This window comes from Mustela nivalis (genome assembly GCF_964662115.1).
Source record: "Mustela nivalis genome assembly, chromosome: 1".
In the NCBI taxonomy this organism is placed as follows: Eukaryota; Metazoa; Chordata; class Mammalia; order Carnivora; family Mustelidae; genus Mustela; species Mustela nivalis.
In genome coordinates this window covers 196,840,017-196,856,052 of record NC_139020.1, presented here as the reverse complement: position 1 = coordinate 196,856,052, position 16,036 = coordinate 196,840,017, and the positions used below count along the sequence as shown (strand labels likewise).

At 43.0% G+C, this 16,036-nt stretch overlaps 1 protein-coding gene across 9 annotated transcripts in view; it reads left to right on the top strand.

Annotated features, from left to right (window-relative positions):
• RBM6 (RNA binding motif protein 6) overlaps positions 1-15,749 on the top strand; it is a 77,495-nt gene extending 61,746 nt beyond the window's left edge. For 8 of the 9 annotated variants that reach the window (XM_082702953.1, XM_082702950.1, XM_082702948.1 and 5 more), the window contains 13 exons: positions 2,201-2,473; positions 2,874-3,034; positions 4,250-4,347; positions 5,039-5,081; positions 5,216-5,297; positions 5,536-5,621; positions 6,316-6,462; positions 7,219-7,314; positions 8,432-8,692; positions 10,638-10,712; positions 11,627-11,724; positions 14,701-14,830; positions 15,502-15,749. In XM_082702953.1, coding sequence (XP_082559079.1) covers positions 2,201-2,473; positions 2,874-3,034; positions 4,250-4,347; positions 5,039-5,081; positions 5,216-5,297; positions 5,536-5,621; positions 6,316-6,462; positions 7,219-7,314; positions 8,432-8,692; positions 10,638-10,712; positions 11,627-11,724; positions 14,701-14,830; positions 15,502-15,627 — 1,676 coding nt within the window. In that variant the 3' untranslated portion in view covers positions 15,628-15,749. Of the gene's footprint in view, positions 1-2,200; positions 2,474-2,873; positions 3,035-4,249; positions 4,348-5,038; positions 5,082-5,215; positions 5,298-5,535; positions 5,725-5,800; positions 6,463-7,218; positions 7,315-8,431; positions 8,693-10,637; positions 10,713-11,626; positions 11,725-14,700; positions 14,831-15,501 lie in introns of those variants that run through there. The other variant, XM_082702947.1, reaches the window with a different exon arrangement.
• The last annotated feature ends 287 nt before the right edge of the window (positions 15,750-16,036 follow it).

The window sequence follows — 16,036 nt, the reverse complement described above, 5'->3', positions numbered from 1 at the left end:
TTCCACCAGGGGAAGGAGATGGGTTGCCAGATCCTCACATTGAGGGAACTAAATGGGCAGCTGACCAGAGGTCAGAAGAAGTGTTATTTAGAATACATTTAAGGATGTGAGGTTGAAAAAGAATCTCCATGGCATTCAGCCATGTGACCCTTATCCCCTACTGCTTTGTAGTTACTGAGAATCATCTGCTATCAGGATCGTTTTCTTATTTACGCTCTATATAAACATTTCAGGATCTTCAACAGAAAAATATTTGTAAAGTAACAGTAAAAAATAAACAAGAGAAAATAATCAGATTTATATGTTGTTTGTATTTTTAATTTTATTTATTTTTAAGATTTTATTTATTATGTCAGAGAGAGTACAAGCAGGGGGAACAGCAAGCAGAGGGTGAAGCGGGCTTACCACTGAGCAAGAAGCCTGATGTGGGACTTGATCCTAGCACCCTGGGATCATGAGCTGAGCCGAAGGCAGATGCTCAACCAACTGAGCCACCCAGGCATCCTGGGTATATGTTGTTTTTATAAAGGAATAAACCTACCAGGTTCTCAGTCACTTAACTTTAAGTCAGTTTCTCCAGAGAACCTTTAGATAGGCAACCTTAAAGAGTCTGTCAAAGGCATCTGTAACAACAGTCCTATAGCAATGACTTTTTTTTTGAAGATTACTAATTTACATATTGACAGATAGAGCAAGTGCATAAGCAGGGGGAACAGCAGAGAGAGAGGGAGAAGCAGGCTCCCTACTCAGCAGGGAGCCCAAGCCCAGGACTCTGGGATCATGGCCTGAGCCAAGGCAGATGCCCAACCAGCTGAGCCACCTAAGCCACCCAGGTGCCCCAGCAATGACTGTCATATCCCTGCTTTTGATAATACACATTCAGAGCTAGGGCATGACCATAAAATATAGTTCAATGTGGGGTGCCTGGGTGGCTCAGTGGGTTAAAGCCTCTGCCTTCGGCTCAGGTCATGATCCGGGGTCCTGGGATCAAGCTCCGCGTCAGACTTTCTGCTTAGCAGGGCCTGCTTCCCATCCTCTCTCTCTCTGCCTACCTCTCTGCCTACTTGTGTTCTCTGTCAAATAAATAAAATATTAAAAAAAAAAAATACAGTTCAGTGTAGGGATCCAGGTAGCTTTTAAAGGACCTGTTTGTTCCAAGTTTAGAACTTAGTATGTCTACAAAGAGTTTCTTAGCCTTTTGGCCTGCAGTGGAGATTTTACTCTCTAGTGAGGACTGTGAAACAGGTGTTCTGAAAATCTTTAAGGAAGGCTCTAGATGCTGTAGAAGCCAACCCAACTTGTGAGAAGGTGAGTAAATAACTGAGATTTTTAGTTTGCATTACTTCAGATTAGGCAGAATTGCGTGTTTTTCCCCTGAAGAAGGACTTCTTTCTCTGTATATTCTAACAAATGAATGGCTGGTTTATAAATACCCTTGGGTGCCCTGCCACTAAGAGGGCTGATACAGCTTTAACCTGGAAACATGTAAAGCAGGTGTTCACTAGTTGCTTATCACTGCTGTTAAGTTATCTCTACATTGGTCCTATAGAATGTATTTTTTTGAACGCCTGGCTTCCTGTGAACCCTTCAAGAATGAATTCATTGCAAAAATATGTTCCTAATTAATTGGACAAATTGTCCTGCTATAGAAAGAGATTTAAAATGAATCATTTATATTTTGGAGGGCATTTGCTCGTTATAATTCTTTGCAAATGAATGAGCTATACACAGGTAGGTCTGTTAGCTTCCCCAGAGAAGAGGGCACCTGTGATCTTACAGAATTTTAGATGGCTGTTTTAATACTATAACACTGGAAGAAGGAAGACTCCTAGTTGGGATATACGTTTCTACCAAACTTCTGGCAATTACCAAAGATAATTTTGTTCCCAAATCTGTTCTTATCATTGGTTTAAATAGTTAGGCCCAGCATCTCATGAAGGATTTCTTATATTTAAGTGTTTGAGAAGTGGTAGAAAACTCATAAGATGAAATTTAAATACTTGATTGGCTTCTTTGAACTATTTCATGTGCTTTCTCATTGGCCTGGCTTAAAATCTATTAAAGGACATTTTTTGTAGCTATTTCTGGGACTATTAAAAGCATTCCATGAGTATTTGGTAGCAGGTAAGGAGGAATCACAGCAGTAATGTTTTTGGGATGAAACCTGCTGGAGACTCTCTTTCTGTTTCTGTTTCTATAGTGACAGAAGCCAAGCAAGAATTAATAACCTATCCTCAGCCTCAGAAAACATCCATACCAGCACCATCAGAAAAACAACCCAACCAGTCCCCAAGGTCAGCTGATAAGGAACCTGAACCCAAGAAGAGAGAAGAAGGACAAGAACCACGCTTGGGACATCAAAAGAGAGAAGGAGAAAGGTATCTACCTCCTCGAAGGGAAGGGCTCACCTTCCGAAGAGACCGAGAGAAGGAACCATGGTCTGGGGAGACACGCCAGGATGGGGAGAGCAAAAGTAAGTGATTTGTCAGGGCACGAACCAGCCTGTGACCACGGCAGTTAGAGTATAGGTGTTCTGTTTTGTGGTTAGGTACCAGGTGTTTCCCACACCCTAGTAAAACTGTTCAGCCTGATTGTGGAGGCTGTTGCTTTCTGCAGGCATTGCTGTAACCAGTAAGAGGAACTTGCATCCTCCAAATAGCAAATTGCTATTCAAATACAGCAAGACATCATTTTAGTATTTTAGTATTGACGAAGAAATGTTTGAAGTGTATGACCCAGCAATGTTTTATAGAATCAGCCTTGCTAGAGCAGAGTAGCATCTGCAGTAAAAAAGGACAATCAGGCTCTGGCGGCTTTGAAAATTAACCTTTCTCTCTTTCCTTGCTCCTCCCATTCGTATGTGGTTCGTTCAGCAATTATGCTAAAGCGCATCTATCGTTCCACTCCACCTGAGGTCATAGTAGAAGTGCTGGAACCCTACGTCCGCCTTACTACTGCCAATGTCCGTATCATCAAGAACAGAACCGGCCCCATGGGCCACACTTATGGCTTTATTGACCTCGACTCCCATGCGGTAAGTTTCCTCTGCCTTGGAATGGCCAAGGGGCAGTTGGCTATAGAAACCTTAAGAAGGTTTGAAGGACTTCCTTGTCATTGGAATTCTCATGTGCTACCTGGTATCAAAAACCCTCTTGTTCTTTCCTTTAGGTGTAATGTTCATTCAAAGGAAGGGACTGCCTTTGAAAGTTAGAACTCTGAGCATTTTTCTAGATTTGGTTTTGTCTTTTGGTATTTACAATGTCCAATTAAAATAACATGAGAACTTAGTTACTTGTGAAGAATCTGTGTACTGAACCTTGCAAGCTTTAGTAAATTTTCTGGTTTCTTAAATTTGTTTTGCTCAGCCATAAATGATTTTATATTTGATGGTAACAGGACATATTCTCTTTTTCCTTAAAATGTTGTTTAAGAGATTCCTGTGGCTTGAATTTTTAGTTGTGGGGCCCTTTTCTATGGAAATAACATGAAAGTAGTAATGAAAATCCTTGATATTTTTTTTTTTTTTTAAGATTTTTTTTTGAGAGAGAAAGGGCACGAGTTTGGGTGGGGGTGGCAGAGGCAGAGGGAGAAGCAGCCTCCCCACTGAGCAGGAAGCCCGACGGGGGACTTGATCCCAGGACCCTAGAACCCTGGGATCATGACCTGAACCAAAGGCAGATGGTCGGGGCACTGGATGGCTCAGTGGGTTAAAGCCTCTGCCTTTGGCTCAGGTCATGATCTCAGGGTGCTGGAATCAAGCCCCATATCTGGCTCTCTGCTCAGCGGGGAGTCTACTTCCCCCTCTCTCTGCCTGCCTTTCTGTCTACTTGTGATCTATCAAATCAATAAATAAAATCTTTTTTAAAAAGTTAAAAAAAAAAAAAAAGGCAGGTGGGCAATTGACTGAGCCACCCAGGTGCCCCTCGTTGGTATTTTTTAGATTTCATGTTTAGAAGTCACAAGAGACTTCGTAAACCATATTTGATGCAGTGAGAGTTGCAGCCTAAAAGAAGAGGATTTGAATTTCTGATATCAGTACCAGAAACTGATGTCTACTGTGATCACTATTCTGATCAGCCCTTCATCTGGAGTTGCCTATTTTTGCCAGTTTGCTCTTACTATTATAATTATAGCCAGAACGTAATGTTCAGTAAATTTTTCTTTTGAGAAGGAAAATCCACATTTAGTTCTCTTTCAAAGGACATGGCCTTTTCTCTCTTTGTGCTGCAATTTGTCTTTGGTTTCCCAGGAAGCTCTTCGTGTAGTGAAGATTTTGCAGAACCTTGATCCACCATTTAGTATTGATGGGAAGATGGTAGCTGTAAACTTGGCCACCGGAAAACGAAGGTAAGGCGGAGGAGTGGGGCTCCTTTGTGAGTCCCCTACTCAAGTTCTTGGGAGGCAACTCCTAAAAGGTAGAGATAGTAAGACATGGTACCTTCCCGTGTGGATTTCTTCAGATATGTGTACATGTTTTCTTTTTCTGTAGCTTGGCTTATTCTGACTCTAGTTGTCTTTTGTTTTTGTTTTTGTTTGTTTGTTTTTTCCTGAAATAGCAGTACTAGGTACTTTAGTGCCTTCCCTCTTCACTGCCTGGTATCTTTGGGTTCCAAATGATACAGTCTTGGATGTGGAGAAGAATCTCAATACATCCTTGCCCCTTGGAATCCTAAGAAAATGCTGTCCTGACTCCACACTCCCCTGACCCTGTTCATGCCTCCATGGTACCAGGAAATCTGATTCCCCTTCATTCTTGTACTTACCTTGACCCAGGAGTGGTCACTGGGAAGCGGCTGTATCAGAGAGGCAGGCTTGGAGGATGGGGCAGATCGTGCTCTGGCACCTCAGCTCGTTTGCTGTTCTGCTCCAGCAGCAGCTGTGTAGGAGGAATCTCTGTACTGCCGGGCCTGCTTGCTCTGGATCCATTTCTTTCCCTGCAGAATGGGCAAAAGTTAGTTTCTTGGCAAATCCATAGGGTTAGCAATTCTCAAATGGCTTTTTGTAGCAGACTCAAGATGTGTTGTGTTATTTGTTGCAGAAATGATTCTGGGGACCATTCTGACCACATGCACTACTATCAGGTAGGCTTCAGCAGCTGGGGAGTGCTCTGTCAAAATCCTCAAGTGACTGGAAGAGTCATCTTGAATTTTCTCCAGCGGGTGACTGGTAAGGGCTATCAGAAGTTCCATAATTTTAACTAGCCTTTCTGTGATAGGGTAAAAAGTATTTCCGAGACAGGAGAGGAGGAGGCAGAAATTCAGACTGGGCTTCAGATACAAATCGACAAGGACAACAGTGTGAGTCACTTGTTTTATTTTTGTTGCTCTTTTTGACTTGACTGCTCATTAATTGAGATCTTTGTGGTCACAGAGTTAGCAAGAAATACCATTGACTGGGGATGCTTATTCAGAGAGCACCGTCTGCATGTTCTGCACCTGTGTGGGTTGGCTGGCCCCGTGCTTGGGTTGTTCTCAGTCCCACAGCAGGGCTCCACTGGACAGGGACTAACATTGGCTCTGGTTTTATTCCCGCTAGCATCATCTGACTGCTACATATATGATTCTGCTACTGGCTACTATTATGACCCTTTGGCAGGAACTTACTATGACCCAAACACCCAGGTGAGTTTTTGGTTTGTTTACTTTATCAGTGATTCTTTTGAGAAAAGTACCTATAATTTGTTGGTTTGAAGATTTTATTCCCTGGATTTTTGGTTGCTTATCAGTGATTCTTTTGAGAAAAGTACCTATAATTTGTTGGTTTGAAGATTTTATTCCCTGGATTTTTGGTTGCTTATCAGTGATTCTTTTGAGAAAAGTACCTATAATTTGTTGGTTTGAAGATTTTATTCCCTGGATTTTTGGTTGCTTATTACATGAAAAGTGGAAAAGTTTAAATCTCATGGAAGTTTAAGTACTTCTCCGTTTCTGGCAGCTGCTGTTACACTGTCTGTATCTCATGTCTAGCCTGGTGTTTTTTGAAGTCCACATCGTATATTGAGTTGTATTTACTGAGTTGTGTTCATTCAGGATTTACAGATGGTGACCTTTGTGTTAACTGTTGCCTATAGAGAAAATCAGTGCTTTGTGGCATTATAGGTAAGAATAGTGCTGCTCTTGGAAAAATGGACAGTGAGTGGTCTGGATAGGTCCTAGCCCCTGGAGTGGGTTTCAAGATTGTTTGATGCGGTCTCTTCTTAGGCTTGTGAGGGAGAGAGCTGTTCTTTCTCCCAGAAGGGAACTTGTTCCTTAGACCTAGAATTAACTGGGGAAGTGAGATATTCTGCAGACTTAACAGTTTCTAACTAAATTGCAGCAAGAAGTCTATGTGCCCCAGGACCCTGGATCACCTGAAGAAGAAGAGATCAAGGAAAAGAAGTCCACCAGTCAAGGAAAGTCAAGTAGTAAGAAGGAAGCATCTAAAAGAGATGGAAAGGAGAAAAAAGACCGAGGAGTGACAAGGGTAAGAGGACTTGGGAATCTTCTTTACCAGACAGTTACAGATTCAAATAAAGGCATTATAAAGGAGATCTAGGGTTGAGGTGTGAAGTTACCAAAAAAGCAGACAATCCCCTTGCATCTTACAGCTGGTGGTCACTCCTTCACAAAGGCAAAAATGTGGATGGCAGAACAAAGTGACTCAGCTAAACCCTAACGCCTGGGCTCCACGTAGTTTCACTTTCCTACACCCCCTCTTCAGTGCTTGACTCTGTATACACATTTCTGTAGTTGTAATTGTAGCAGAGGTTACCATTCTGTATTCTCTGCTCTGTTTATATTTGCTCTTAAGTAGTTTTTCCATAGTTCTATAATACTTAATTATTTATAATATTTGGATTCAGCTTTTGCCACTTGCTCTTTTTTTTTTTTTTAAGATTTTATTTACTTGTCAGGAAAGAGAGTGCACAGAAGCAAGGGAAACTTCACAACCGTATTCCCAATCCTTTGTAAAATAAGGGCATTAATGCCTATCTGGGAGGGTTATAGTAAAGTCTGAGGACAATAATGCATATAAATGTCTCATCTGGTGCCTAACATATAGTGATCACTCACTATATACTGAATGTTATGTTTTCAAAGGCTTTTTATTTTAAAATCATTATAACAACATTTCAGATACTTCACAAATTAGGAGTTTTTGGAAAATCTGATTAAATTCAACAGGGTTCTTAGCCCAGCTTTTTTATGAGTATCATATAAGAATTATGGGTTTAATCAGTTTCAGGAAAATGCCACTGAGGGGACAGCCCCCCCAGAGGACGTCTTTAAGAAGCCCCTGCCTCCCACTGTGAAGAAGGAAGAAAGTCCTCCACCAGTAAGGCTAAGCCAACACTCAGGGCTGGGGCTGGAGCTGGGGATCGGGTTGGTTCTAAATGGGAAGGGAAGTTCAAAGACTGATGTTTCACTTGGGTGTTGGTCCTTTTGTTCTCTCTACTGGACAAACAAGGACTTCCCTTGAGTATGAGCATGAGATAAATGTTCCTGTCTGCTAATAGACACCCTGCACCATTCCCATCAGACAAGGGAATGTCTGGCTCTTTTTAAGTTATAATCTTGGTCTTGTTAATCCTTCTAAAAGATCTATTTTCCTGGCCCCAATTTTTCCTGCCTTTTGGTGCTGTGTACGAAACACAGGTGTGGAGTGCATGTGTGGTCGTTTTTATGGTTTACCTGTCTGGCCAAAGTGAATGATGCTAAAATTAGTACCCGTTTTTTAGATGCATTAAAGTGATGGTCTCCTCTAATCTGATTCTGATTAAATGTAAATATGTAGCAATAGTGATCATGCTTTATTTTTTATTTCGATTGGTCACAAGCCCATGACCATGCATCATTATTTCACAATCCTATAAATTACTGATAAATACTCTTCCCATGTCCCATTATTAGTTTAATTCATTGTAGCATCAGTCCTGGCCATGCCTTTGCCTTGCTCAGGAGCTCAGTGTCTACCTGAGAGCTTATTCTTCATTTGCTTTTGGTCCACCTCCTAAATCCCTTTTGCTGTAGGAGTTACTGTTGCCCTTCATAAATTTTATCTTTCCTTTTCTCCTGGGTTACGGTAACCTGAGGGATTGCTGCTTTCTCTTCCTCTTTGTAACCTGTAACTTCTTAACTCTCCCTGCCTCCATGTCAGTTCTCCTTTCCCTTCTTTCTCTTCACTGTTCTGTTGCTAGAGTCACTTCTGAGGGAATCTTTCTGGTTTTATCTGAGCAATCCAGAAGAAAAGTCAAGCTTGAATATGTTGCTTCCATGAGGGAAATGAGCAGTGTGGTCATTAATCATCATTTTAATCATTAATCATCATTTTAAGCCCAGTTCACTATTCAAACTAAAAGAAAAGAAATGAGATACCCATATTGGAATATCCAGAAAACAGGCCCCACAGTATAGGTTGAGGTTGGTGTTAATCTCTGGCCTTCTCCCTTCAGCCTAAGGTGGTAAACCCACTCATCGGCCTCCTGGGTGAATATGGAGGAGACAGTGACTATGAGGAGGAAGAAGAGGAGGAGCAGACGCCTCCTCCACAGCCCCGCACAGCCCAGCCCCAACAGAGGGAGGAGCTGACCAAGAAGGAGAACGAAGAAGATAAACTCACTGACTGGAATAAACTGGCTTGTCTGCTCTGCAGAAGGCAGTTTCCCAACAAAGAAGTTCTGATCAAACACCAGCAGCTCTCAGACCTGCACAAGGTATGGGGTAGCGGCCCTGACCTTTCAAACGTTGGCCTCTTACCATCATGTATTACAGTCCAATGAATTGTTCCTCCACCTTTTGTCAGGAGTTGCTTTGCATTAAGGCTGTGCGCACCTTCAGAAACCTTGGCAGGCAGCATGGCTGGGGCTTGAGCCCCAGACTCCGGGGCTGTGCTGAAGACAGGAGGGGAGGGAGTCATCAAGTCGGAGGCTTGTTTGCTGAGTTCTCATCATAGCTCTTCTATTAACCTAACAATTGGACTTCAGATAAGCCTCTTCTCTCCTGTGGTATTTGATGGCTTCCTCTGGTTCTGTCTAGTTCTGATACTGTGCAGTTTTCCCAAAGGTGGGTCACATTCTGCCATCTCTTCATGTGGTGAGTCACTGCTGTAAGCGGGGGCACAACGTCTGCTGTTAGAGAGTTAACCTGACACACACTGGCCCTCCCCTGCATCTTCCCGCTCAGATGTACTGGCCAAAGAGCCAAATTCTGGACAAATAAAACCCCTAGATAGACTCTTGTTCTCAGTCTAGGGTGATTTATTTCACACTCCTTCTCTAGCAGATGTTGCTAGAGCGGGTGAGGAAATCAGATTTAGACTTTCCTTCAATATAAAGTCCAAAGTCTTATGTAGCTAAAAGCTGAGAAGCTCTGCTTTTGGTAATAGGCCCCCCTTTTCTCCCAGCTGCCTCTGTGGAGGCTCTGCAGAGTTTCTAGGGGTCTGAGAAGTTCCTCACAATCCCTGCAACAGATTACCTCCCAGGTCCCTTTGACCTCGAATTCTCAGTCATGAGACTGACACATTCAAATTTCAGCTCTTTGGAGACGCCTGGCTTCCCCAGTCTGTAGAGCATGTGACTCTTGATCTTGGGGTTGTGAGTTCAAGCCCCACATTGGGTGTAGAGCTTACTTTTTAAAAAATTAAATGAAAAAAAAGTTAAAGGATATATAAAATTAAATAATAATAGATTTCAGCTCTCTGATGAAAATGCTAATAAATGGCTGATGTCAGGATAGAGGAGCCAGAAATCTGGTGAATCCACGAATTGAACTGACTCTGGGATAGTGGAAAGTGGACTGTAGTACTTTTTTTCCTTTCCTTGCAGTGATGCAGTGCAAAGAATCCCCATCCATACTGTACTGGACCCCTTAAGTTTCTTACATATGTTGGAGAGTATTGTGTAGTAGAGCCATGTTCGAGAAGTGTGGGACCCTTAAAGAACACAGGACTCTCCAAGCAGTCTTTTTGTTCTTTTAGCACCTTGGGTTCTCCTTTTCATTTTTTCTGGATGCTTGCAAAAGAGGATAGTGTTCGAGGATGGTGAGTGGTGGTGGTGGTAGTGATGGTGGTAGTAGGAAAATCATGTGGGCATTCAGTTTTCTCCACTGAGGTGCTCAGATTCCCCTCTCTCATAATTTTTACTTTAGATAAAAACCTATAAACCAGTTTTGTGTTTTCTGCATTTTTTTAAAAAGTTTTTATTTATTTGAGAGACAGAGTGCAGGGTGGGCTATGGAGGCAGGAGGGGCAAAGGGAGAGAATCTCAAGCAGACTCCCTCCTGAGCACTGAGCCTGATTCGGGACTTAATCTCATGACCCTGAGATGACCTAAGCTGAAATCAAGAGTCAGACAGTTAACTGACTGGGGCACCCAGGTGCCCCTGTTTTCTGCATTTGGAGAGAAGTAGAATGAAGGTCTCTCTTGTACCACACCATGTAATTAATCTGTGTGACAAGCCAGCGTTACAACTTGGGTTCCTACTGGAGAGCCTAAAGCCAGTCTGGTTAGGAATTGTTGATTGCAGGGTACAGTGATCACTCAGGAGAGTTGGTCAGTGAAAGAAGCCACAGTCCTAAAGTAGCTATTGGGAAAGACCTAGAGGCATTTTCTAGGACCACTTTTTCTAGACCTGTACTCCTAGAACTTTCTATCTTCTCAGCAAAACCTGGAAATCCATCGGAAGATAAAACAATCTGAGCAGGAGCTAGCCTATCTGGAAAGGAGAGAACAGGAGGTAAGTTTTGATGACCTATTAACTCCCTTGACCTCAACTCTTTACTCTCTGGTGTGGAATTTGTAGGCTGTACTGAAGACAGAGAGTGAAGAGGACCTAAAAGATGGTGTATACATTTATCAAAACCCATCAAACTACATTATAATGGGTGCACTTCATTGTTTATAAAATTATACTTTAATAAAATTGATATATATATATTTTTTAAGATTTTATTTATTTATTTGACAGAGAGCACAAGTAGTTAGAGAGGCAGGCAGAGACAGAGAGGAGGAAGCAGGCTCCCTGCCAAGGAGAGAGCCTGATGCGGGGCTCAATCCCAGGACCCTGAGACATGACCTGAGCCGAAGGCAGAGGCTTAACCCACTGAGTTACCCAGGCACCCCTGATGTATATATTTTAAAAGGGTGGTAGTTTAAGGTCTCCAAACAGGTCAAACAAATAGCATTTTTCTTTCCTGCCCAGCTTTTAAAATCAGTGAAGGTAGGGCTGCTAAAATACCTTTTTTTACTATCAGAGGCTAAGTTAGAAGAAGCAGTTTAGCGTAGAGCCAAATGGACTTATTACCTGGATCACATAATTAGGCAGACTCCCCTACAGATAGCCACAAGCTTCACTGCCCAGGCCAGATCTTATGTGATGGGTAGGAATCCTCCCTGGAGGCCTACTGGAGAGCACCTCCTTAGACAAGGTAAACACAGCTGTAGGACAAGCACACCAGTTCATTCTTCTCAAATTTACCCGTCAGAGAAGCCACTGCTTTCTCAAGAGTATGTGAAGGAGCAAGAGATTCCAGGAGTTAACAGTTAAACCCCCTTCTCTTTAGAAGGACTATAAGGAATAAAGCGAATTTTCCCCACTATTTCAGCTCCCTTAAATGGAAATTTCAGGTCTTTTCTTCTGCTTACCAACAGGGAAGGTTTAAAGAAAGAGGAAGTGATCGCAGGGAAAAGGTCCAATCTTTTGACTCTCCAGAAAGGAAACGAATTAAATACTCCAGGGAAACTGACAGGTAAGCCAGGAACTTTTCATTCAGCCTAAGCCTCAAGGCCTAATGGTGAAACCATCTTCTTCTCCAGCTGCACTGCTTTTTTCTCTCTCAGGGATAACTGAAGTCAGCAGGAGCAGGTTCTTTCTGAACTCCTTGAGTATGAGGTTCATTCCAACCTCTGACCACCCAGCTTCACTCAGGGAATATATGTGTTTGGCTGGCTGTTTAGCTGCTCTCCTTCTCTCCTCATCAGTAATGCTGTACCTCCTGTGGACCTGATAATGTCATTCTTTCAGGCTTTTTCTCTAGGGAACCTCCGTCCTCACACATAGGTGCTGAATGAATGGTTGGCTGCTGATAGACCTATATTATCTCTAGATTCCTGTGCTTATTTCTAGTCAGTTCAGGGTGGGGAGCCCAGCAGAGTTAGATAGAATTTGTTGATAACCCATCATGTCTAGGCACTGCGCTAAGTGCAAGGAATACTCAGGTGGACAAGACCTATAAGAATAAGGAAGGTTCAGGTGATGCTGTGTCTCATAGAGCAGACAATTCTAGTGGAGAAGGAAAGGTCATTTCAGTTGGAGCAAACCACATACGTCGTGGATGAGAGAGAGAGGAGTCATAGGATGCATTTGAAAAATTATAAGTAGCCTGATGGAGGCCAGCTCAGGAAGTTCATACTCCGTGAATATCATGCTAAGACTTTGTCTTAGGGCAGCAGGAGGTTATGAAATGATTTTAAGGAGGGTGCTGATCTGATGAGACTTGAACAGGTCTGTATGTTGGTAAGCAAAAGAGAGCTAATAGCCAGGGTAAATTATGCCTTTGGGGATGGGGGAGATCATTGATGGAGAAAGGCCCCAAAGGAGGGTTGATGGGGTCTGGGGCTCTAGCATCCCAACTTATTTGCTCACTGCCCACAGTAAGATTATTTTTTAATCATGGCCCAATAATCGTGTGTGTAAGTACCAAAAAGAGATCTTCATGAAAAATACTTATTTACTGAATATGATAAGCTCTGGTATTTTTATTCTAGCTTTTCCTATTTGCATTTTTTTTAAGGATGAGTGTTTTTTGTTTGTTTGTTTGTTTTTAAGATTTTATTTATTTTATTATTTATTTGACTGGGGGAGAGATAGATCACAAGTAGGCAGAGAGGCAGGCAGAGAGAGTGGGAAGGAGCCTCCCTGCTGAGCAGAGAGTCCGATGCAGGGCTTGATCCCAGGACCCCAAGATCGTGACCCGAGCCGAAGGCAGCGACCCAACCCACTGAGCCACCCAGCCAGCCCAGGATGAGTGATTTTTTTAAGATTTGTTTATTTTGAGATAGAGTGAGAATACACACACGTGAGCAGAGGGAGAGAGAATCTCAAGCAGACTCCCTGCTGATCATGGAGCTTGACGTGGGGCTTTATCCCACAACCCTGAGATCATGACTTGAGCCAAACAAGAGCTGGACACTCAACCAACTGAGCCAGGTGCCCTGTTTGCATTCTTTTTTCTTTTTCTTTTTTTTTTTTTTTAAGATTTTATTTCTTTATTTGACAGAGATCACAAGTAGGTAAATAGGCAGGCAGAGAGAGAAAGGAAGGCAGGCTCTCTGCCGAGCAGAGAGCCCAATGAGGGGCTCCATCCCAGGACCCTGGGATCATGACCTGAGCTGAAGGCAGAGGCTTAACCCACTGAGCCACCCAGGTGCATTCTTAAGAAGTGCTAAGGAAGGACCACTTAAACAATGTAATATCCTACTAGGTCATTCTCTGCAATTCGAAATATACTGGGCTACGCCAAAGGTAAAGGAGTCATTAAGGAGGAAGGACACCTTAGCCCTGAGTGAGCTGGGCTGGGTGCAGAAAGATACCCTTCTGTATTCTTGGCACCCATCACACACATTCTGCTGGTTCCCTTCCTTCTTAGTCTTTTCCCATGCTTCTCTTAGTTTTCTGGGCAATTCCAGATATTCTCCAGGACTCTGCCCTCGGTGCTCTTTAATTCTTGTTGTTCTACCTCTTGGCCTAGACCCAAGGCCACAGTCATCACTAACAAGCTAACAGGTCCCTATGACTCCATTCCAAGGCAGTTTGGTTTTCTGAGTGCAAAATTACTATTTCAGTTTACCTCCTGGGAATGTCCTTGTGGAGACCTCTTAGGCTCCTCACTCTAAGCAATAACTCAGTATTATATTCCATATCATATTCAGTTCCAGTCCTGCTAAACCTGCTGTGTGATCCTCTTTCAGAGTAGTGACATCACTGCATCATGGCCTGCCTGGTCTGACCCAGTCTTCCCGCTTTTTCCCCTTTATCGTTACTGGCCATGTCCCTAATTAAGCTTTTTCCCCCATTCTAGCTCACCTCCAAATTGGACTCTTTATTCTCCATCTCTGTTCTTCAACCTCTAGTGTACTCTCTACCCTGGCACCAAAACCATTTTGTGAACAGAAATCTCCTAAAACTTACCTTTTTGTGAGGGCATACCTTGCTAAGAAGGAGGCCTGGAGTCCAGGGGTTTTTTTGTCCCAAAGGATGAAGTCCAGAATCATGATTTAGCGTGAAGTTTCGAGGCTTTCCAGTCTAGCCCAAGAAGCCTTTGTCAGTTCCTACAATTCCTCTCCTAGACAAATTGTATTCTCTAACTTCTTATTTATGGCCTCCTTTCCTCTCATACTTTTTAGTCAGTTCGGATGTACCCTCTTGTTGGAATTCGTCATTGTTGGTGATGCTCCTTCAGAGCTTGTGTCTTCTCTGATGTATTTCCATAAATGTCTCCTGATCCCACGTCCCTGGCTGAGTTATCCTTTTCATGTCCTTCCCCATGAATAGGGATGGGTCTTGGGCATCTCTGTAGGACCAAAGCCTGTTGCATAGATAGCAGGCACTCAGAAGTATTCCCTAATACACTTCAGAGGAAGCAAATGTGAATCAGGACAACAGAGGTTTTTATTAGGGTCACTTTGAAAGTGATGGTTTGTAAGTACATCTGCTCCTTTTGCAGTGATCGCAAACCTGTTGGTAAAGAAGGAATCGACAGTAGCAACAAAGGAGGCTGTGTCCAGCAGACCGCTGGCTGGAGGAAGGGGGCGGGCCTCGGGTATGGCCATCCCGGATTGGCTTCAGCAGAGGAGGTGAAATGGTTTCCATCTTTTGGGGGTGGCCTGAACCTGGAATGTACTTAACGTTCTCTCTTTCAGTCAGTCTTGATTACTGGATGATAGATAGGCATTCTGGGCCCTTGTAATTTTGGTTGGCTGTGGGAGAAGGAGAAAAGTGGAAATGGGGCTCATCTTACTCTTACACGGAGTAAAAGGTGGGGTATTACAGGAATCAGGCAATTTGAAACTGGCAAATCATTTGGTGACAAAAACCAGGGAACCTGCAGTAAAAGGAACAAAAGCATCTGAGAGGCATCATCATCTGAGGAACTGAAATAACTAAAATATGAGGAGGGCGAGGTTAGTCCTGGTTCTCATAAAGGGCTCTGCCTCACTTAGGTCAGGAACAGAAGAGAGCAAAGGTTTTGAGAGGGAACGTTGCCCATTTTGTGTTGGCTTGGTCCCCCTCTGAACATGCCAACTGCAGGAGACTGGCTTCTCATGTCTGGTATTAAATCCTGTATCCTGAAGTCATGGCATCACCACCCTCCTAATTCATCTTGGGTTTTGTTTATTAATTAAACATTCTAAAAAATTCCCCCAAATCCTGATCCTTACTGGTCCAGAAATACTTGTAATCAAAGGCCAGACCTGAGGCTTATTAATTGATAGAGCCCACTTCATTGTTTGTCTTTGTGTTACAGACTGAAGGCCGGATGAGGGGGCCCAGTGTGGGGGCTCCAGGAAGAACCAACAAGAGACAGTCCAACGAGACTTACCGAGATGCTGTGCGAAGAGTCATGTTTGCTCGGTATAAAGAACTAGATTAAAGAATGGAGACAAGTCCCCACAGAACACAACCTCCTTCTTGTTTTGTTTGTCCGTCTCTCCTTTTGTTTTGTTACTGTTCTTGCTGCTAGAACTTTTTTAAATAAACTTTTTTTCAATGTGATTTTTTTTGGTGGTTATATTTTTCTCCCACAGGTGGGTGAGGGTGGGGTGTATGGTAGGAGGGAGAGAGCACGTTGGTGCTACCCATTTGAGGTGGCACTGAAATGGCAGCAAGTGCTACCATGAGCCCTGAGACACCACCTGCTGTCAGTATGAGTGGATGTGTTGCGGTGACCTTTGAACTCTAGCTTGTGTGAGTACTTTCAGATTTTAAAAATTATTTTCCTGATCTAGTTAATGAAAACTGTATCCCATTATTGCTTGCTTTTATTTCTTTGATAACTGCTG